Source organism: Centropristis striata, chromosome 21 (assembly GCF_030273125.1).
Source record: "Centropristis striata isolate RG_2023a ecotype Rhode Island chromosome 21, C.striata_1.0, whole genome shotgun sequence".
Classification (NCBI taxonomy): domain Eukaryota; kingdom Metazoa; phylum Chordata; class Actinopteri; order Perciformes; family Serranidae; genus Centropristis; species Centropristis striata.
Window position 1 is genome coordinate 17,344,994 of NC_081537.1, and position 18,244 is coordinate 17,363,237.

Sequence of the window (18,244 nt, forward strand, 5' to 3'; positions counted from 1 at the left end):
ATGCCCTGAAAAGCTTCAGTCTCACTCTACCTCTATTAGCAGTGGGTCAGACGTCGGGACTGGAATGTGCTGGTCCAGACACGAGGGCTCCCTCAGCATAAAAATCTGACCGTTTCCTTCCAGCACCAGCTCCTCCTGCAGGTTGACCCACAGCACGTGGCTGTGCTTCCTCTTCTCGTCCGTCAGATGGGCCAAAACTGCTCCGGCAGCCTGCACACAGCAAGTTTCTGATTAGACGGCAAGGAGCTGGAAGTCCGGCTCGAGCATCCTGAGGTGGGTGTGAGTCTAAATCACCATGAGTCATTCCTCTAAATCTATTTGTACTCTTATGAATATTCCTGACTGTGAGGATGGATGCTGGCGATGACTTAAAGTGCCAGTTCGATGTGGACATTTTCAGCAGTAATGGAAAGTCTTTTTGTCTTTTACAAATTATACTACATTACAACAATTTGAAAGTATAATGTCTCCTGCTCCTTTTCTTCTGTTTGTAAGCACTTGATTTGATTCTAATCAGCTACAAAATGACTACTTGGAGAGAGAAGTGTTACATTTAATCCTCTCTGCGTGGAAAAGAAAATCCCCAAAACTGAGATGATGTTTTGGAAATTTGTGATTAAATATTACTGCAGAGCAGTGGTAGAATGTACCCAAGTAGATTTACTCAAGTTTTGTACTTAAGTACAAAAGGTACTTTGAGGTACTTATACTTCACCCGAGTATTTCCATTTTATGTAACTTTATATTTCTACTTCACTACATTTTGAGGCAAATATTATACTTTTTACTCCACTACATTTAGCTGACAGGTTTAATTATTTTCAGGTTGATATTTAACATGAAAAACATGATAAATTTAAAGTGATCAGACTTTTATTTAAATAAACCTCATAAAAGTATATTAAGTAGTTAAAATGAATGAATGAATAAAATGCTTTTTACATTAATGCATCAGTACAAATAATCTTATGTATTTAGAATATATAAAACAATCTGAGTGGGACCATTCTGCATAACAAGTACTTTTACTTTTGATACTACACTTTTGTACTTTTACTCAAGTTAGTTTTGAACGCAGTACTTTTACTTGTCGTGGAGTAATTTCACAGGTTGGTATTAGTACATTTACTGATGTAAGGGATCTGACTACTTATTCCACCACTGCTGCAGAGTAAATAAGAGCTTTTCTACCAATTTGACGATAGTATGTGGGAATATGCTGCACCTCTGATGTGGGCTGAGCCATTCCATAAACAGGCATCTTGGGCACTCGTCTGAAGTTGACCGCCTTCATCTCCTTCACCGTGCTGAGCACATCAGGGGCCAAGCACTCATCAGCAACCTATGCAGACACACACAGTTTTACATATCTAATATATGAAGTGCATTTGAAGCTACATATGATTACATTTCTGTGTGGGAGGACAGTGAGACATATGAGGCATCTCTTGAGATAAAGATACCCAGTGTGGCGAGTTTTATCGCTGTTTATAAAACCAGCAGAAGCATTTGGATGTACGATATGTTGGCCCTGCAGGATATGGTTTCAGTTATAGATTACAGACACAGACATAACCAAAAGTCTGACATGCACGGCATAAGTCTGCGCTTGATTTCCTCACCAGGATGCGAGCTCCTCTGGTGACCAGCTCAGCCGGAGCAGACAGCTCTGACAGGTCCATGCAGGCCAGTAACCTGTAGAGCCACGCGTGGCAGCACATCCACTGGCTGAAGTTGGACACAAAGGCAAGAGGATACTGCAAAATGCAACATATGGTTACAACTCAGATTATTTTAAAAGCTTGTGAAGCTACAATGGAGACATTTTACATTAGGGAAAAAAGTGTACCTGTTCATGAAGGTATGCATTAAATACAATTAAGTAGAAGTAGCGCTCCAAGCTCTGCATGGTTCTGTGGAGAAAGTAGTCTTTGGTACTGCTTCCCTGAGAAACGAACAAAAGTTTAAGTATTATTTCCTGACAGACAGGAGAAATGTCTCTGCTACTTAAGTTCTCCATCAGCTCAAGCGCCCACACTGATAAGGACTTTTTATGTTCACTCTTGCTTTATTTCGCTCCTACAGCCATCAGGCTGTCTCATTCTTCCAGGGATAAATAAAGTAATTTTGATTTGATTTTGATTTAGCTGACATAAATAAAGCAGTACAAGAAGTTTGAAATCAAATGTCAACTATGCAGCTCTGAAGAAAAGGATTACCTGAATTTGATAATCTTGTCCGATCCCTTCCAGTTTACTCTTGTTCTCATATATTGCTTCTTTTATGTTGTGCATTTCTGAACACAGGGCGATAGCCTGGTCAACCTGTCAGAGAAAAAACATATACATTATCGACATGAACTTATTAAAACAACACAAACTAAAGACCTTCTGAAATGTTTGAGGGCATATAAATATAAGTGGAAGGGGAAAAATTTGCAACTACTACTGTACATCCTTTGAAAAATCCAGATTCTATACATGTGTCTTTTCTTTTGTTTGTTGTTTCAAACACAAACAACACAAAAGTTCCCAGAGTAACTCGGCTTCAACTGTATTGAATTTGCTTTATGGAACCGAATCAAGTGAAAATGAGTCAGACTAACCAAAGAAAGCCTGGACTACTTTATGGAACAGACCCCTGGTGCCAGATCGCAAGCACACATCTAAGACAAAGCTACAAAAATGGCGGACACAGCACTGAAACATGCAAATACAGCAAGATGAAACACTAAGTGGACAAAGCTGGTTCAAAAATGAGAGTAAACTGGGGGGCCAACTTTGATTGTTGTGTTTACAACCGTAACAGAGAAATGCTACTCGCTGTTCCTTAAAAAACGTTGTTTAGGAACTGCAAATTCATTTCATACATACTTTCAGATGTTGTGATGGTGAAAATGATCTGCTTTACCTCTTGCATGACCTGCTGTCCATTAGGCAGCTTATTGATCAGAGACTGGATGACCTGGAACAGCGGTTTGGGCTCTGGAGCAGCTGCCTCTTCAACTCTGCAAAACAAGGCAAACAAGGTCAAGTCCCATGTCACCTGAAAAAAGACCCAACAAAACCAGATTCAAAGCTGCATCGTTCTACTGTTTTATCAAACATGTGGTGAAGTTTTAATGTCTTCTCTGTTTTCCACATGGATTTGATGCTGAGTTCTTACTGTGGTTGTGAATCGCCCCTCAGGCGGTTCATGACCAGCGTGCCCAGGATCATGGCGAGGTTGGTGCGGCCGACGCCGACCTGGCAGCTGAAGAGCAGAGCGGGTAGCGGCCGGGAAGCATTGAGGCCCAGAGACAAGCTGGGGCTCTCCTGGACAACACAGCACATACAGAAGAATGTAACACTTGACAGAGATGAACAGTGTTTGGGAGGTTTAAACTGGCCCAGATTTGGTTGGTAAATTAAGGTTTCTAGGACAACATGGTTACATATAACCTACAACACACAATCACTGAAAAGCACAACCTGCCAACAGGTTTTGGAAGACATGTTTTCTTTAAAAAGAAAAAAGAGCCAAAATTACACCATTCTCTAAAGCAAAAATTTGCATCAGATTTCAAATCTATAACAGTTCTTGAACAAATATTGTGTGATGAATTCTTCTGAAACAAATAACCGAATCTAATCTTAAAACAGTGACATTACATCAATTTTATTCTCAATGGGTGATTTAAAATTACACCAGAAATTGAGGCCTTGTTGGACTCTGTATTGGCTCGGTCTCAGACTCAGATATTGGTTAAGTTATTGCTTATAGATTGATTATTTTAGTTTATTGCTCTGGACCTGGTATTGGACTTGACTTGGACCCAATTTGTTGGTCTTGACTAATGCTCAAGACCAACAAATGATGATGATTTATGGCATTATTTAATTTGAGTTCTCCATACTTCTAGCGGTGATTGTGCTGTTTCCATAGAGGTGCAGGACTTATTTATTGCAGTGAAAAACAAGGCCTCAGTGAGTAAAATGTGACAGGAGCAAAAAAACTCCCTGAAACTGCCTGGGATATAGAGGGTTAATCCAAAGAAATGGGAAGTGAGAGAACTTCCTGGAAGTTATAATTGCACTGGAAAATAAAGGGGATTGCCATGCCGGAATATTTTTCAACTACAAAAAATTCCAGCAGGACAAGTGAGAACTACAAAAAAGAAATAGTCAGTAATGCTCCGATCCAAACACAGTTTATAAAAACATTTTAAAAAAACGGAGCCACTTTCCAACCACAGGGAACTGGACCGGCTGCTGCAAGTCAGTCCAAAAAAGGGCAAAACAAGACGGAAAGAACATCCTGTGTGAGTGAGAGGCAGGACGGAAACCAGACAGAGCAGATGACCAACGGCCGGACATGAAGTGAGAACAAAGTGCTGGTTTTTCCTACAACTTTTTCAAACTTTTACACTTACTAATGACAGATAACACGTACAGAACAGATTTAAAAGGCTATAAAAAAAAGGATTAAAAAAAGCTACTGTGACCTTTTCGGTACCTCAGTGAGAAAGTCCAGATGCTCTCCAATATTCCAGCCATTAATAACTTTAATGGCACATCAAAACAAGATCCCACCAAGAGGAGCACAACCAAAAAAGGTCTATCTAATTGGTGCATCATGATTGAGGTTTTTTACACATGCTTACCCTGAGTATGTTAACAAAAGCGTCAAAGTCTTCTTCCAGTGGTGCTCCCTCCACTGGTAGTGGTAATCTGTAGTACCTGCAATACAACAGATTGTTACCGGGAGTTGAACCTGTGCTTGTGTTGTGTCAATATTGCCCTTATGTAGGTCATAACACACTGCACACACACGCACACACACATCTGACCTAAAGTCGGACTCGACAGCTGAGCTTCCTCACGTTGTGTTTACTAATATCACAAGTCCCGGATAGAAACTTTGCTTCCTTCGAAAATCCACAAGGGATGATGGAAGGGATCAAAATCATGGGGTTATCAATGTTTCCTTAAAAATCCACCACCTGCAATTTTAAACAAGCTACAATAAAACATCCTGCTGCTTTCTTTGGACAGCAAAAATTCAAGAGAATCCGAGACGCTCTCCTCAGGGATTAATATCGTCTCTTGCCCTGGAAATGTTATGTGCAGCTAAAGACATCTCAGAAGCTGATGCTGCTGATCTGATTGCAAACAGGATGCTGCAATATTTTAGTTTTAAGAACCCCCCCCCCCCAGTCCCACATTTCTTCTGAAAAAGCAGGGCGACAAGCTTTTGAACAAACAAGCGCCACTATTTATAACCTGCCCTGCATATTCTATGGCAGGCAGCCACACGCTGCTCTATCTAAACTGATGTGTGAGCTGTGGAGCTGCGGGCTAATAAAGGAACAATGTAAACAACCTGTAGGCCGGCATGGTGAACATGGGCCTCTTATAGACCTCTTCAGTCACATGGATGTCCTCCTCACACGTGATGGAGATCTTCTGCGGCTCGTCTTTGAAGTACTCGATGTCGTTGTAGACGTAGAAGACATTTTCGTTGAGCTTGGCAAAGTCGTGGAGCTGTAGAGGAAGCAAGAAGGACGTTTTAACCCTTTGAACATCACAGTCAAAAAAAATGCCAAAATTACACCATTTATCATAGCCAGAAACTGTAAAAACAGAATTTGTCAGATTTTCACATTTCTGATGGTCCTCGAACAAACCATGTGTAACAGATGCTTCTGTCATGAAAAATAACCAATCTAAGCTTAAAACGGTCGTTTTTAAATCAAAATCATATCGTTCATATCATCATCTCTTTTAAATTCTGCCAAAATTTAACCATTCACACTAACTAAATTCTGTAAAAAAACTGAAAATTTTGCACTTCTCAGCACAACTAAAAACACATGAATGACACAGCTGAGACAGCTGTCACATGCCAAAAAAAACAGTGAAATTTCGACTGAACTGCAGATTTACACAGTATTTAGCATTCGTAACAATGGTGAGCACTTGGGAAAATATAGATTATATTTCAGAAAGATTTTAGAAAAAAATAAATCATCAAATAAATTCAACTTTTTATGATTTCTAAAGAAAAGTATGGCAATAGTGAGTAAAATGTGACAGGAAAACAAAAACTTCCTGACTGAAAACTTGGCATATTCACACACACATGCTGAGTAACTGTGTGTGTTCATCACCTCCTTCCTGATAGTGAGCTCCAGGCTTTCCACCAGCTCCTCCTTTTCCAGGCCATGAAGGTTCTCATGTAGGTTTTCCTTCCTCCTGGGGGTGTACGGAACAAAGTTGTCGTCCTTGTGGAGGAAAACCACCGGCTCCTCTCTTACACAGAAGAATATAACCTCCTGTTTGAAAAAGAACAGCACGATAGGTATCAAATAATAGCTTCTTAAAGTAAGTGGCTGTTGCCTTCGACCGACTCCACCACTTCCAAGAGCAACTGGAAACAATCTGTTGTCACATGACATGTAGCACATGAGTAAGGAGTTTTTGTTGAAGCCTGACGTATAATTTTGTCAATTTCATTTCAATTACGGTCAGTTTTCTAGCTGCTGTAAGCAGAGAGCTTCATTTTCCACTGGTACACATGACCGCAACTTTCTGTTTGCTCAGTTCTACAATTCAGCCACAGCCTCTACTGAGCACTTGACTCCTCAAATATTTACTGACAACATGGCTAGAAAATAGGCCAGGCAGAGCTCCACCGGCACCAACACAGGAGAATTAGGGGCATGAGATCTGGACAATTTAAGCAAGCTTGTGTGTGTTTTGCTTGTATAAATGTATATATAAAACAGTGACCTCATGTCCTTGTGCCTGGAGCCTCTGAAGGACCTGTTTGAAGCCGTTCAGGCTCGGCTGACCCATCCCATACAGCGGGTAGGACCCCTTGACTTGGCGGAAGTTGGGCGCGCCGTAGCTGCCCGTGGTGCTCAGAACATCTGCCTTGCTGTACACATCCTGGACCATGAAGTACTCCCCCTGGAAAGCAATGCAAATTTAGTCTCAGAGCATCACCTTCACAACAACATTTCTCCAGCTTCCACTTGAGCATGCATTAGCATTCGTAAATTCTGCAGAGCAAATATGTCAACATTTAAGTGTTTGGATAAATATGAAGAAGGTGTTTACGCATGAAAACGACCTGCAGCCTTTCTGGCATTTCAAGCTTGTTATTTAGGATTCACGAAATCAGTCAAAAGAAATGTCTCTTCTTTTCCTCCTCCTCTTTCTGTTGGCAAATAACACAGTCTGGTTGCTCTGTTGTATCAACAGGTTAAAGCTCTGCTCTGTTGCCTCCATCACTCCAAGATTAGTAAGTCAAAATATTGTATATTATTTCTCAGGTCTCATTGTCAGTGTAAAGTATAAAACAATAATATGATCTGGGTCATAGAGGCACATAAATAACAGCTGTACTTTAAGCTATCAATCAAATCAAATCAGTTTTTTCTCACAAGAACAAAAGGAGAATAATAGTGCTGCCCCCTCTGAGTCGATTAAGATTTCTTTAGTTGATTAGTCATTTTTTATGCTTTTATTAATGCTGAATGACCTTAAGTGGTGCTTTTACAGATCTGTCAATTAAATCAACTAATCAATCAGTCAATAAAATCCTATGAGCATTGTTAGAAAGTGTTTTTATAAAGTTTATACTCTCATTCTCAGCGTGTGTGTGTGTGTGTGTGTGTGTGTGTGTGTGTGTGTGTGTGTATATAGCCTTATTAGGAAAGTGCATATGTTAGGAAAGCAGATTCGAGCAGACTATCTCAAACTTGCATGCATATTCTTGTCATACTTGTTGAGAAACCTGATGTGAAAAACTGAGCATTTATAAGCTGGACCTATAATGTACCTACTCATTAATTCTGCTGCATGTGAGATGAATACGGAGCACTGCATTTCTTTAACATTAAGCTCCGTCCTTTACAGTAAAAATGTATAGAACAATAACTCTCTGTGTCCTCTGCTCTGTAATCAAACCACAACAAAAACGCATCATATCAAGCATTAGTTGAGAGAGCAGTGACTAAAAACAGAGCATATTTTTCAAAAAAGATTTTCTTTTTCTTTTACTAGACACTGAATATAGCTTTTATGAAATGCTATCGAAACTAGAGTTGGGGGGGGGGGTCAATACAGTATAGCATCACGTTATTATTATTATGTTATTATATACAATATTATGTTGATTCATGGCCGCCAAGTATCAATATTTAGCGCTCGTAAGGCCCGCCATTTTTGTTTTTTCCAGAGGCCGTAGGCTCACTTTTAGGAATATACTGGAGATAATGGTAACATGTGAAACTAGAAGATCAAAGGATATTGTGTCAGGAAGTTGTCGGAATAACGCTACAAAGTTTTTTTTTTCCATGTTTCATGGTGATCCTCAAAGCTGTCATGTGATCTCTGACTTCATGCTATCTCAATGAAAATTGGCTCTCTGGGTTCCCACAAGTTGACTCTCTTTGTGGAGAAATAAAAAGACTGAAGTGAGATGAATAGACTGAGAATTTCCTCTTATTTGACAAAACAATTATTGATTTTATTTAATTTTGTGGACACAAAATGCAGGTAAACAGTTAAATCGCAATATATTGTATGGCAATACTCTCCATATCGCAAAATGCTTAAAAGTCGCAATAACATTGTATCGTGACTCAAGTATCGAGATAAATCGTGACGTGGGGCCTCTGGTGATTCCCACCTCTAATTGAAACCCATCCTTACAGACAACACCACCATGTTTTGTGGGCTTAACATTTTTTATTTTACATACTAGTGTGAGTAGACATATGTAATTGCTTGGCAAATGTATTTTCACGTCCATATTATGGGTTTGGTGTTTTGGTTTTTTAGGTTGTGAGAAAACACCTGCTTTGTGCGTATGCAAGGCCAAAACAGAGAGGAAAAGCTGTTTTCCATCTCATGTGGACACATATATTCTGACTTATATACACACACGCGTAAACAGATGCTGCGGGTTAATAATGACAAAACACTGCGTGGCTGAGCAGACGCAGCAGAGGTGACAGAGCAGATCAAAGTCCTGATAGCAGGGTGACAACATTCCTGTTTCAATGGCTGCACCAGATCATAAAACAGCGCATAACAATGTTCCTGTGCCACTCTGCAATTTAGCCATGTGAATGTGAGAAGAGCAGACTTAAAAGACAGGTGAGATGACTCTTTCCGCGGTGAGGTCTTGTCCTTACCTGCACTAGGTAGTGCTCGGGCATGGCGTCTGATATCCGGCCCACTTTGTAGTTGGTCTTGAGGATGTCATCGTGAATCTGAAATTCCTGTCTGCAGTTATACCTGGGAGACAAAACACGTGAGCGAGTCTGGACGGTGAAGAGAGGTCAATTCAATTATCAGCTACTATTTACCAGGCCGGGATTGACAAATGAGATGATAACAGGGGCAAACAATTCAACTCGGGGGGCTGGGGGACGTCACCACAGTGATCAAAGAGGATTAACACCCAATTGTGACAACGCAGATTCTGGGAGGGACTTACGTGATGACGACAGGTGCGACTTTGTTGGTGATAATGGACTTGGCCTTGTTGTTGTGGATGTTGACTGTCTGGAAGGGGCTCATGCTGAGAGACTGCATGCTGTCGGCCATCCCGTTGCCATGGACACTTTCAAGCGGTGATGCTACGGAAACAGGCTGTGGCGCGGCGCTGGCAGTTGTACCCATGCTCCACAAGCAGCTGTGAATGAGATCGCAGCGGACTCAGAAACAGGAAGCAAACACACTCACACACATATATAAAAGCCGGAAGTTTTCTGTGATTGTGTCATACTTCCACATTGAAGTGATTGAAAAGTTTGTCACCAATGCTATATAAATAGCATATGAATACATTTTAAAGTGACTGGAGCTGCCAGCATGGCTGTTACGGCTGTTTTAATATGGCGTTTTAAAACAGACAATTGAGAGATCACTAAAAAAAATACACGTTTTGTCATAAAAGAAAATCTAAAAATTGCAGTGATTATAGTCTGAATTTGAACTTCCAGACAGTCCTTGAATGGATCATCAGTTATGAAGGTTTCCATTAGAAAAAGTAACCAGAAGGAAGCTTAAAATTGTGATATTTCTATCAGTCACTTAATTCTACATGGCTCATTTAAAACATTATCAAAATGAAGCGTTTGGAATGACTAGATCCTGTTAAAAACATTAGCCATGATTGATTCTGCTAAGACAAATGGGAAGCGGACGAGAGAGCAAAAATGCAAATAGTTCAATATGTATAGCATGTGGAGACCCAGGTTTTAATGACAGTTGTGGGCACTTGGAAGAGTGTTGTATATATAAATTCCATTTTATTCAATTTAAAAAAAGATATACATTTATCTGGGAAATTCAACTTGCATTTTTTCTTTTTTTTATGATGTATGTCATTCTGTGTTGTTCTGCACAAAAAGACATTTGAGTTGATTGTGCTGATTCCATAGAGATGAAGGATTTACATATTGCAGCAAAACAAAAGGCAACAGTAAGTAAAATGTAAAAAGAGCAACAACAAAAATTGCCCTTTGAGGGTTAAGACACCTGAAAATGGATATCACATGACCATTCAGATACACTGTGTCACAATCAGCACATTGTCTACTCTGTGGCTAGTTGCTTAGTTGCAGCAAGAAATGGCGAAAAATAAGATCAAAGATTTCTTGACTTGTACAGACATTGAGATGGAACTGTTACTGAGTATAAGGCGGTCAAGGCACCGCAAAACATAGATAGGGAGTCGTTGCAAAGTAAACAGGCAATGGAATTCTCATCTAGGCCGTATAGCAACATTACACAATAGAGAATTCAACTGCACAACAACTTCTAGGACAGACGATCAGGACAGCAACACCTGTAATGGTTATGCATGTTGAATTAACCACTGGTTGTCAAGGTTGATGTTTGTGCATGACGAATCAGAGAAGGACAAAACGTGACTGATAAGACTCAATCAGGAAGTCAACATGGGTGTCTGCGTCATTGTTTTCAAATGGCTCCGTTTTTTTGTTGTTGCATTAAGACCAATACGCAATGCAGGAGTTTTTAAATGTTTTCGTTTCCTTTCTAGCATTTTCAATAATCTGCATTTAAAGAAAGGGGTCAAAGTGAGATTTTGAGGTGCTGGTGGAGATATTATCATCAGGCTAACTGTTTGTAATTTCTGTGCTAAGCTAAGCTAACTGACTGCTGGCTGCAGCTTCATATTCAGTGTACAGACATAAGAGGTATCTATTCTCATACAAGAACATAAATTAGCATATGATACCAACCACCAAACCAATATTCTAAACGTGGACTTTGTATTGCATTTTTAAGATTCATGCAAAGGCTTAAAGTGTTTAAGCACACATGCATTTCATTGAACTGTTGAATCCAGAAACTATAAATATGAGTTATTACTCTCTTCACTTCAGACAGTATTCAACTGCTGCTGCTCCTATTATTTCTGATTCAGAACATGGAAAAAACTGAACAGATGGAATCTGTGTACTGCCTTTGTATCTGACAAGAAGCCAGTTTAGGCTATTTCACAAATAACATCATGAATATTTATCACGCAATATAAAAGATATTAACAGGAGCGTTTTTTATGTCTTTTGAGGGATAGAAAATGCAGAGGCTCAGCCAATGACTCATGAGATCCCCGTTTTAGGTTCAGTCAGCACTCAAATTACAATCATTATTCATTTCATATATCTGCAGTTCAATCACAGAGGCATGGGATTTGAGTCGACTGTATTTGTATTTTAATCATACAGCTTGATAGTGAGCACTCAGACCCCCACGCGAGCCAGCCGCAGGTTTCAAGCAAACCTCCTCCCCTCTGAATAAACAGTGAGCTTTGCAGGGAGCTCTGCACATAAACAAACGAGTCTTCTGACAAGCTAGCGGCCGGGAGTAACACCGCTCCTCAACATCACTTATAACACGTAGCTGGTCAGGAACCTACAGCACCAGAGCACACAAACAGAGGAAGACACATAAATACACACAAACCCCTTGAGGAATACACAGAAAAAACCCCAACACAAACATACAGATACACATACTGTAACACTGCAGCTGCAAAGTGGAGACCAAAAGATCCAAAATCAATCCGACATCAAAATGTACTTGATGTGACAGGGTCAAAGCGCCTCTGTGGGATCTCCAGCTTTGAACAGAGTGGACTCTCATTGTGCAGAGAGGCTCAGTGGAGAGAGAAGTGCAGGGTGAGTCACCGCTACGCTCCTCTTTGTTGCGTCTGGAGCTGAGTGGGCCGGTCAACCTTGTACTCACAGACCTTTTGATTCACTTCATTTCTCACAAGCACAACGAGAGAGACAACATATTGATTTGCTTGTTACATTGTCTGGCATGGTTAAAATAATAAGGTAACAAAGAATAAGATGTTTTTACAGCTTGACGGGAATAATAGCTGCAGAGTAAAAAGACTGAAGAGTTTAAAAAAAAAAGGAAAAAGGGCAGAATCTGTACCCAAGATCCATAAAAGGAAGCAAAGTTTTCAAGAAAACTGTGCTCCAGCTGCCCAAAATCTATTTGAGTCCTCACCACATACCAAAAGCATCTCTGCTGCCATAATTGTGCGACTACCACAAGAAAAACAAAAAGAAAGCTCTCCACACTGAAACAACCAACTGAAAATTCACATCTTACGTGTGAGATGAGCGATCTGTGCTTGCAGATCCTTTTCTTTGCTGCTTGTTTTCCGCCATGGTTTGTAAGGAGAAGAGGAGTGTGAGAACTTGGCATCACATCCAAAAAAAGAAATCTTTTCTCTTTTTAAACCCCTTCGCCCACCCCCAGTCGGTGGGAAACACCCCTCGTGTGAGTTCAAAGTGCCCAGTCGCTTGGCAGAGGGGGCAAAAAACTCCAGGAGCTGCAGCTTTCAGACAACGTCCTCCTCGTCCTCGTCCTACCTCCTATATGATGTTGGGAAGTTGATTCAAGCAGGAGACTCAAGTCTCTACGGAGGGGACCAAAGGAAGTAGTGGTACATCTGGCAGCCAGATGGCTAAAGATCAGCTCCTTTTCACAGGGACAGGCTGCGCACAAACACGACACAGTTGACTCGTGTAATGTACAGCAAGCATCAAAAAAGGAACATGCTGGAATGATAACTGAAATGTATCACTTAGGAGTAAAAATGGCATTTGCTGATAACAGTTCCTCAAGTGGGACAATGTTTTGCTTTCCTGTGTTTTAGAGAACTGAAAATGTCCCATTTGGGGTTTTGAAGATGACAACTTGGCATTTAATAGATAATCTACATATTGTTGTAATTCTGTTCTTCTGTATTCGAGTTATCTCCTGCTATCAGCTTGGTTTGTTTGTCTGTTTGTCAGCAGGCTTCTGGGAAAACTACAGCCCCGACTTTTATGAAATTTGTTAGAAGGATAAGGCATGAGCCAAGAAAGAACCCATTAAATTTTGGAGTGGTTAGCATTGAGAGATTCGTGCTGCATTCACTTCGGATCAGAAGTATCCGAAAAATGAGTTCCTGACTGGGAAAATTCACATGAACGCCTCCTCAAGTCGGAACAGCTCAAAAAAGAAAATGTTGGTACACATTTCAGAGCTCACCTGACCTGTTGCTTTTACACTTCATTGTACAGAAATAATGGAAACAGCTATTAATTTGCTCAGAAACCATCGAAAGTGGGAAGAACAACTTCCCAACTCTGGAAATGGGACCATCCAAGGAGCATGTGAATGCACCATTGGCCTTGGTGGAGGTCTGAGCTCTGTGCCATATTAGTTTTATTATTATTAAATATATTAAATGTATTATAAAGTTTAAAAAAACGTGATTGAGTTGTGATTTTACTGTCAGATCTCAGTAAATCTGCTTAAGAAAATCAAATTTAATATCTGTGCTCCACTACTGACATATATATATATATATATATATATATATATATATATATATATATATATATATATATATATATATATATATATGTATATATATATATATATATGTATATGTAGAGAGAGAGAGAGAGAGAGAGAGAGAGACAGAGCGAGAGAGCGAGAGAGCTCCATGGCACTGATTCTTCAGAATAAGAGGGTGCAGCCTTTCTGGAAGAGGGACACCTCCTCTGTTGCTCTTCCTGAGGTTTCTTCCCTTTTTTTTACCATTAAATGGTATTTAGTGAGTTTTTCCTCACCCAGCCTAGAGTCTAATGACAGAGGGTGTTGCATGCTGTACAGATTGTAAAGCCCTTTGAGGAAAATCTGTGATGTGTGATTTTGAGCTATTTAAATACAACTGACTTTAAACAGTAGTAAAAAATAAACAGTTGCAGCCTTGGTGTCATGTTAGATATAAGATGTGTTTTGTGTCTCCTCGACTTCCTATACGGACTGAAAACAGAGCTTACATTCCTCGCAGTAAAGACCATTTACGTAGCAAACCCTTTTCAATCACTGTCACTTTAAGGACATTTAATCAGTAGGTTTCATTTACCCACCACCACAGTCATGCATGATAATTTGCATGTTCCTATGTGGCTCGGTCGAAGGCTGTAAAACACTCCAACAAGAGATTCTCCATTATCCTCATCCACACAAGAACTTCCTGTATCTAACCCCCAGTGGTGTTTAAATTTGTTTAATGTCTGAGTGTTGAATGAGGCTAGCTGACACTTCCTGACAGACGCTTCGTTTTTACAGGCCTCAGAAGGAAACATGACAGCACATTAATGCTGCAGCACACAAAGCAACATGCTCTTGAAACTGGTAGATTCAAAACCCTCCTCTTAGTCTTACCTTACAGTCTATCACCACTGCTGCCAGACCATGGTGCGCACACACTTTGATACGGAAGTTCCTGCTTCACACGAGCTCAGATTGTCAGCCACACTGACTTAAGAACGGGCAGGCCTGGTCTAGCGGGCAAGCGGGCGGCCGGCCGGGGCGGAGGCCTGAGTAGAAATAGCCCTCAGTCATAAACATCCTCCTGGAGATCCAATCAAGGCAACTCATCAGAGAGTCTGTTTACCTCACATGTCAACCAGAGTAGTGTCACTCTGCTTGTGGAGCCAATAAAACGACGGACAAACATGGATTTCACAATGCAAAAAGTAAATAACCGAACCAAAACGAGGCAATCTTGACTGCACCTTTGTGTGTTCCAGCCAGGCTGTGAACAGCTGGTTAGTAAAAGGCACTAATATTTAAATCCACTGACTGCACAGTAAGAATAAGGACCATGGAAACTGGAACCTCCTGCCAACCTACCAGCATTGCTCCATTCAGGGCTGCCCCATTTAAATTCAGCCGGTGTCCCAACTTTGCTGTAGCAACGTCTTCAGACAAAAGGGCCTGAGTGCAGACAGGAAAGAGCGTGCAGCTGCAGGATGCATCTGTTGGTGGCCCCGAGGAAGGATGCAGAGCGCTCTTCATTCAGAAGAGATGCAGGGGTTCAAGGGAGATGGGTATCACTGTGTAACGCTTAGGAGATCTTTCAACACAACCTGCCATATCAAGATGGAGAGGAGAGTCGCAAGCGTGGCTGCAAGAACCACAAATAAAACGTCCAAATTCGGTGCTTGGCAGCATTGCTCATCTTAGGGTCCTTGGCGTTTCTGGTCTCCACGGAGGCCGCTCATTCAGGCTGCCAATGTTACAGTCTGAAAGCCTGCTGGCTGCACAAAACAACATAAGAAACTACTTCTATGCACGCAACATAAACCACATCAGCTTATGTTGCTTTGAAGATACAATATGCAGAGTGTGCAAGAATGTTCACCATTCACCATTGCTCAAGAGCGTCCATTACTGATAACAATGACACAATGTCTCACTCATCAGAGGAAACTAGACCACCAAGCCACTCGATACAATCCCACACACACACACACACACACACACACACACCCAGGCCAAGGAGGTATATGCACACCTTGACAGGAAATGTACTCTCTGAAACTTCCTCCCTTGCAGCTGTACACATATTTCACCAATGAGGTTAAGGGTTACATGCAGGCGTGATTCCACAGGACATTGCTAGTTCCTGACCTAATATCAGTGCTGCGCGGAAATGAGCTCAGTGCTTCCTCTGCAGAAAATCTTTTTTGTTTTCCTCCGACTGTTCCAAAGCCCTCATTGTGAATTTGTGTCAACTTGCAGCTCTGATGTTTGTTTTCGTTCAAAATAAATCAGCATTCAAAAAGAGACTGAGGGAAAAAGGAAGCCATGTGATGTATTGTTCAAGGATGCAATTTCCCAATCTGATCAAACTACCCTCAAATAGCATTTGAGAGATAGTCCAGATTACCGAATGGACTGGAAAACAACTGACTGAAAGGCACTTTTTTTCCAAGTTAAAGCAGCAAATCTACTGGGACTCAAAGCGTGACACAAAAACAAACTATGCAACTGCAAGAATATGACATAAATCACATGAATAACCTTTAGCCTTCCACATTCCTGCTTTCATCACAGCTCGACACTGAGCTGCTAAAAAAAAGTGTGCAAATCTATTTTTAAAACCCTGTCTGTAATTTATTTCAAGATGGCAATTTTATCCCCCTATGATTTAAAGTCTGCAGTAACGTGGCTTTCATTTTTTCAAAACCCCAGCGTCTGACCACAATATTCTGTCAGCACCGCCAGGCCGACTGACAGCATTTTTATTAGTCGCTGCCTTAGAGAACCCCTCCGCGGACAGATTCTACACCAATTTGTTAATATGTTTTGCTCGCCGCCGCTCAGACTGAAGTGGTAAACTTGTGTATGCACAAACACATCCTGATTTAGCAGCTGCATTTTCTTAGTCGGCATGGGAAGCCAGAATCCTGTCAAACAGGCGCTGGTCCTCTCTGGTAGAGGAATGAGAGCTGATAAACACTTCAGAGGAGAGACTAGGCATCACATGCCATGAAGAATGTAATCCATGTAGCTATGTGAACATCAAAACATGACTGGAATTATAAAAGAGAGTTAAACCAAAGGATACCTCTACAGAAGTAGTTTTTAAGATCCTTTTAAGTTTACCACAGTTGCATGTTTGGATTTCAGCAATAAAAATCACAACGCGCATCTCGTGTGGTATTTAGTTTCCTTTTTCCTTCAGAAACACACTGATGATAGCGATCACAAGCCCACAACTATACCTGTCATTCAGCTGATCAGTCCACCATCCAAGAGGTGTTTGAGTCTCTGAGGAACACAGTGAAAAAACAGAAGTAGTGGGTTAACAACAACCAAAATGACAGCTCTCTGGTAGGCAGCAGTCTCAGTCAGACATCCTTGTCGGCATCCCTCTCTCTCTGATCTGTGAGGCAATCTGTCTCTTCCCGCTGATCACACTACGGCAGACGGCGGTTTCGCATCATTAAGACGTCCTCATAAAGCGAGTCAGTGAATGTGTCCTTCACCGAGGACAGATCCCAGACAGGCAGTCTGCAGGAGAAGGCAGAGGGGGTGGACGCAGCTCTCTGTGTGAGGAGGTTTAGATGGGAGCTGTTCAGATTTGTCACTTTTCTGTATGCATCCCCTGCGTGTGAGGTGCAATGCTGCTCACGCATGCCAGGTTTTGTGTGTGCAACTGTGTGTGTGTGTGTGTGTGTGTGTGTGTGGATGTGTAAAGAGGATGTGGAGGCGGACCCAGAGAGGCTTACTCATCATCCAGTCCTGCTATCCAATCACTACCGGAGCCTCCTGGCAGCACAATGCCTCCCACACATGGCAGACCTTTTAACAACCGTCTCAAACACATAAATTAAACCTTGACTTATTAAAGTTATTACAATCAGCTGCAGCAGTTAACCCTCACTGATATGATGTCATGTAGACCTGCCAGGAGGCTGACAATCAGTAACAACTGCACACAGATGACATCACGTAAGCCTAATTCACTACGATGCTCTAATTACTCCATTCATTAGCGGTTAACACATGCCAAGTTGGAGGCAAACAGGCTTACAGCTGGGCAAACACTTAGATTTAAGCTTGAGGTTCAGCTGCAAAAGGCTGTGTGCTCTACCTCTTGAAGTCAGAACCCTGAGGTCAGAGCATCTCATCATGCACCAAGTGTCCTATTTCATCCTGGGGGCTAAAAACAACAGTACCCTGTGATGTTATACCTGCACAAAAATGCCCAATTCTGTAATACATACCTGACAACAACTTCAACTCCACTTAAGTTTACACAGCAGCCAACAACAGCTAGTTTATCTTCTCACTGGCTGCCTGTGAGAATATTTTCTAACATGTGAGATCAACAGTCTGTCACACGATAATCT

General features: G+C 41.2%; 1 protein-coding gene across 4 annotated transcripts in view; it reads right to left on the reverse strand.

Annotated features, from left to right (window-relative positions):
• The window catches only part of pald1a (phosphatase domain containing paladin 1a), a 66,171-nt gene that overhangs the window by 44,262 nt on the left and 3,665 nt on the right, over positions 1–18,244 (reverse strand). Inside the window, exons 1-14 of one of the 4 annotated variants that reach the window (XM_059324572.1) lie at positions 17,114–17,475; positions 9,490–9,687; positions 9,185–9,287; positions 6,771–6,950; positions 6,149–6,313; positions 5,362–5,522; positions 4,643–4,718; positions 3,166–3,314; positions 2,911–3,007; positions 2,220–2,324; positions 1,850–1,945; positions 1,623–1,757; positions 1,226–1,342; positions 31–210 (exon numbers count right to left, since the gene is read on the reverse strand). In XM_059324572.1, coding sequence (XP_059180555.1) covers positions 31–210; positions 1,226–1,342; positions 1,623–1,757; positions 1,850–1,945; positions 2,220–2,324; positions 2,911–3,007; positions 3,166–3,314; positions 4,643–4,718; positions 5,362–5,522; positions 6,149–6,313; positions 6,771–6,950; positions 9,185–9,287; positions 9,490–9,674 — 1,749 coding nt within the window. In that variant the 5' untranslated portion in view covers positions 9,675–9,687; positions 17,114–17,475. Of the gene's footprint in view, positions 1–30; positions 211–1,225; positions 1,343–1,622; positions 1,758–1,849; positions 1,946–2,219; positions 2,325–2,910; positions 3,008–3,165; positions 3,315–4,642; positions 4,719–5,361; positions 5,523–6,148; positions 6,314–6,770; positions 6,951–9,184; positions 9,288–9,489; positions 9,688–12,043; positions 12,181–14,765; positions 14,901–17,113; positions 17,476–18,244 lie in introns of those variants that run through there. The other 3 variants (XM_059324574.1, XM_059324575.1, XM_059324573.1) reach the window with 3 other exon arrangements.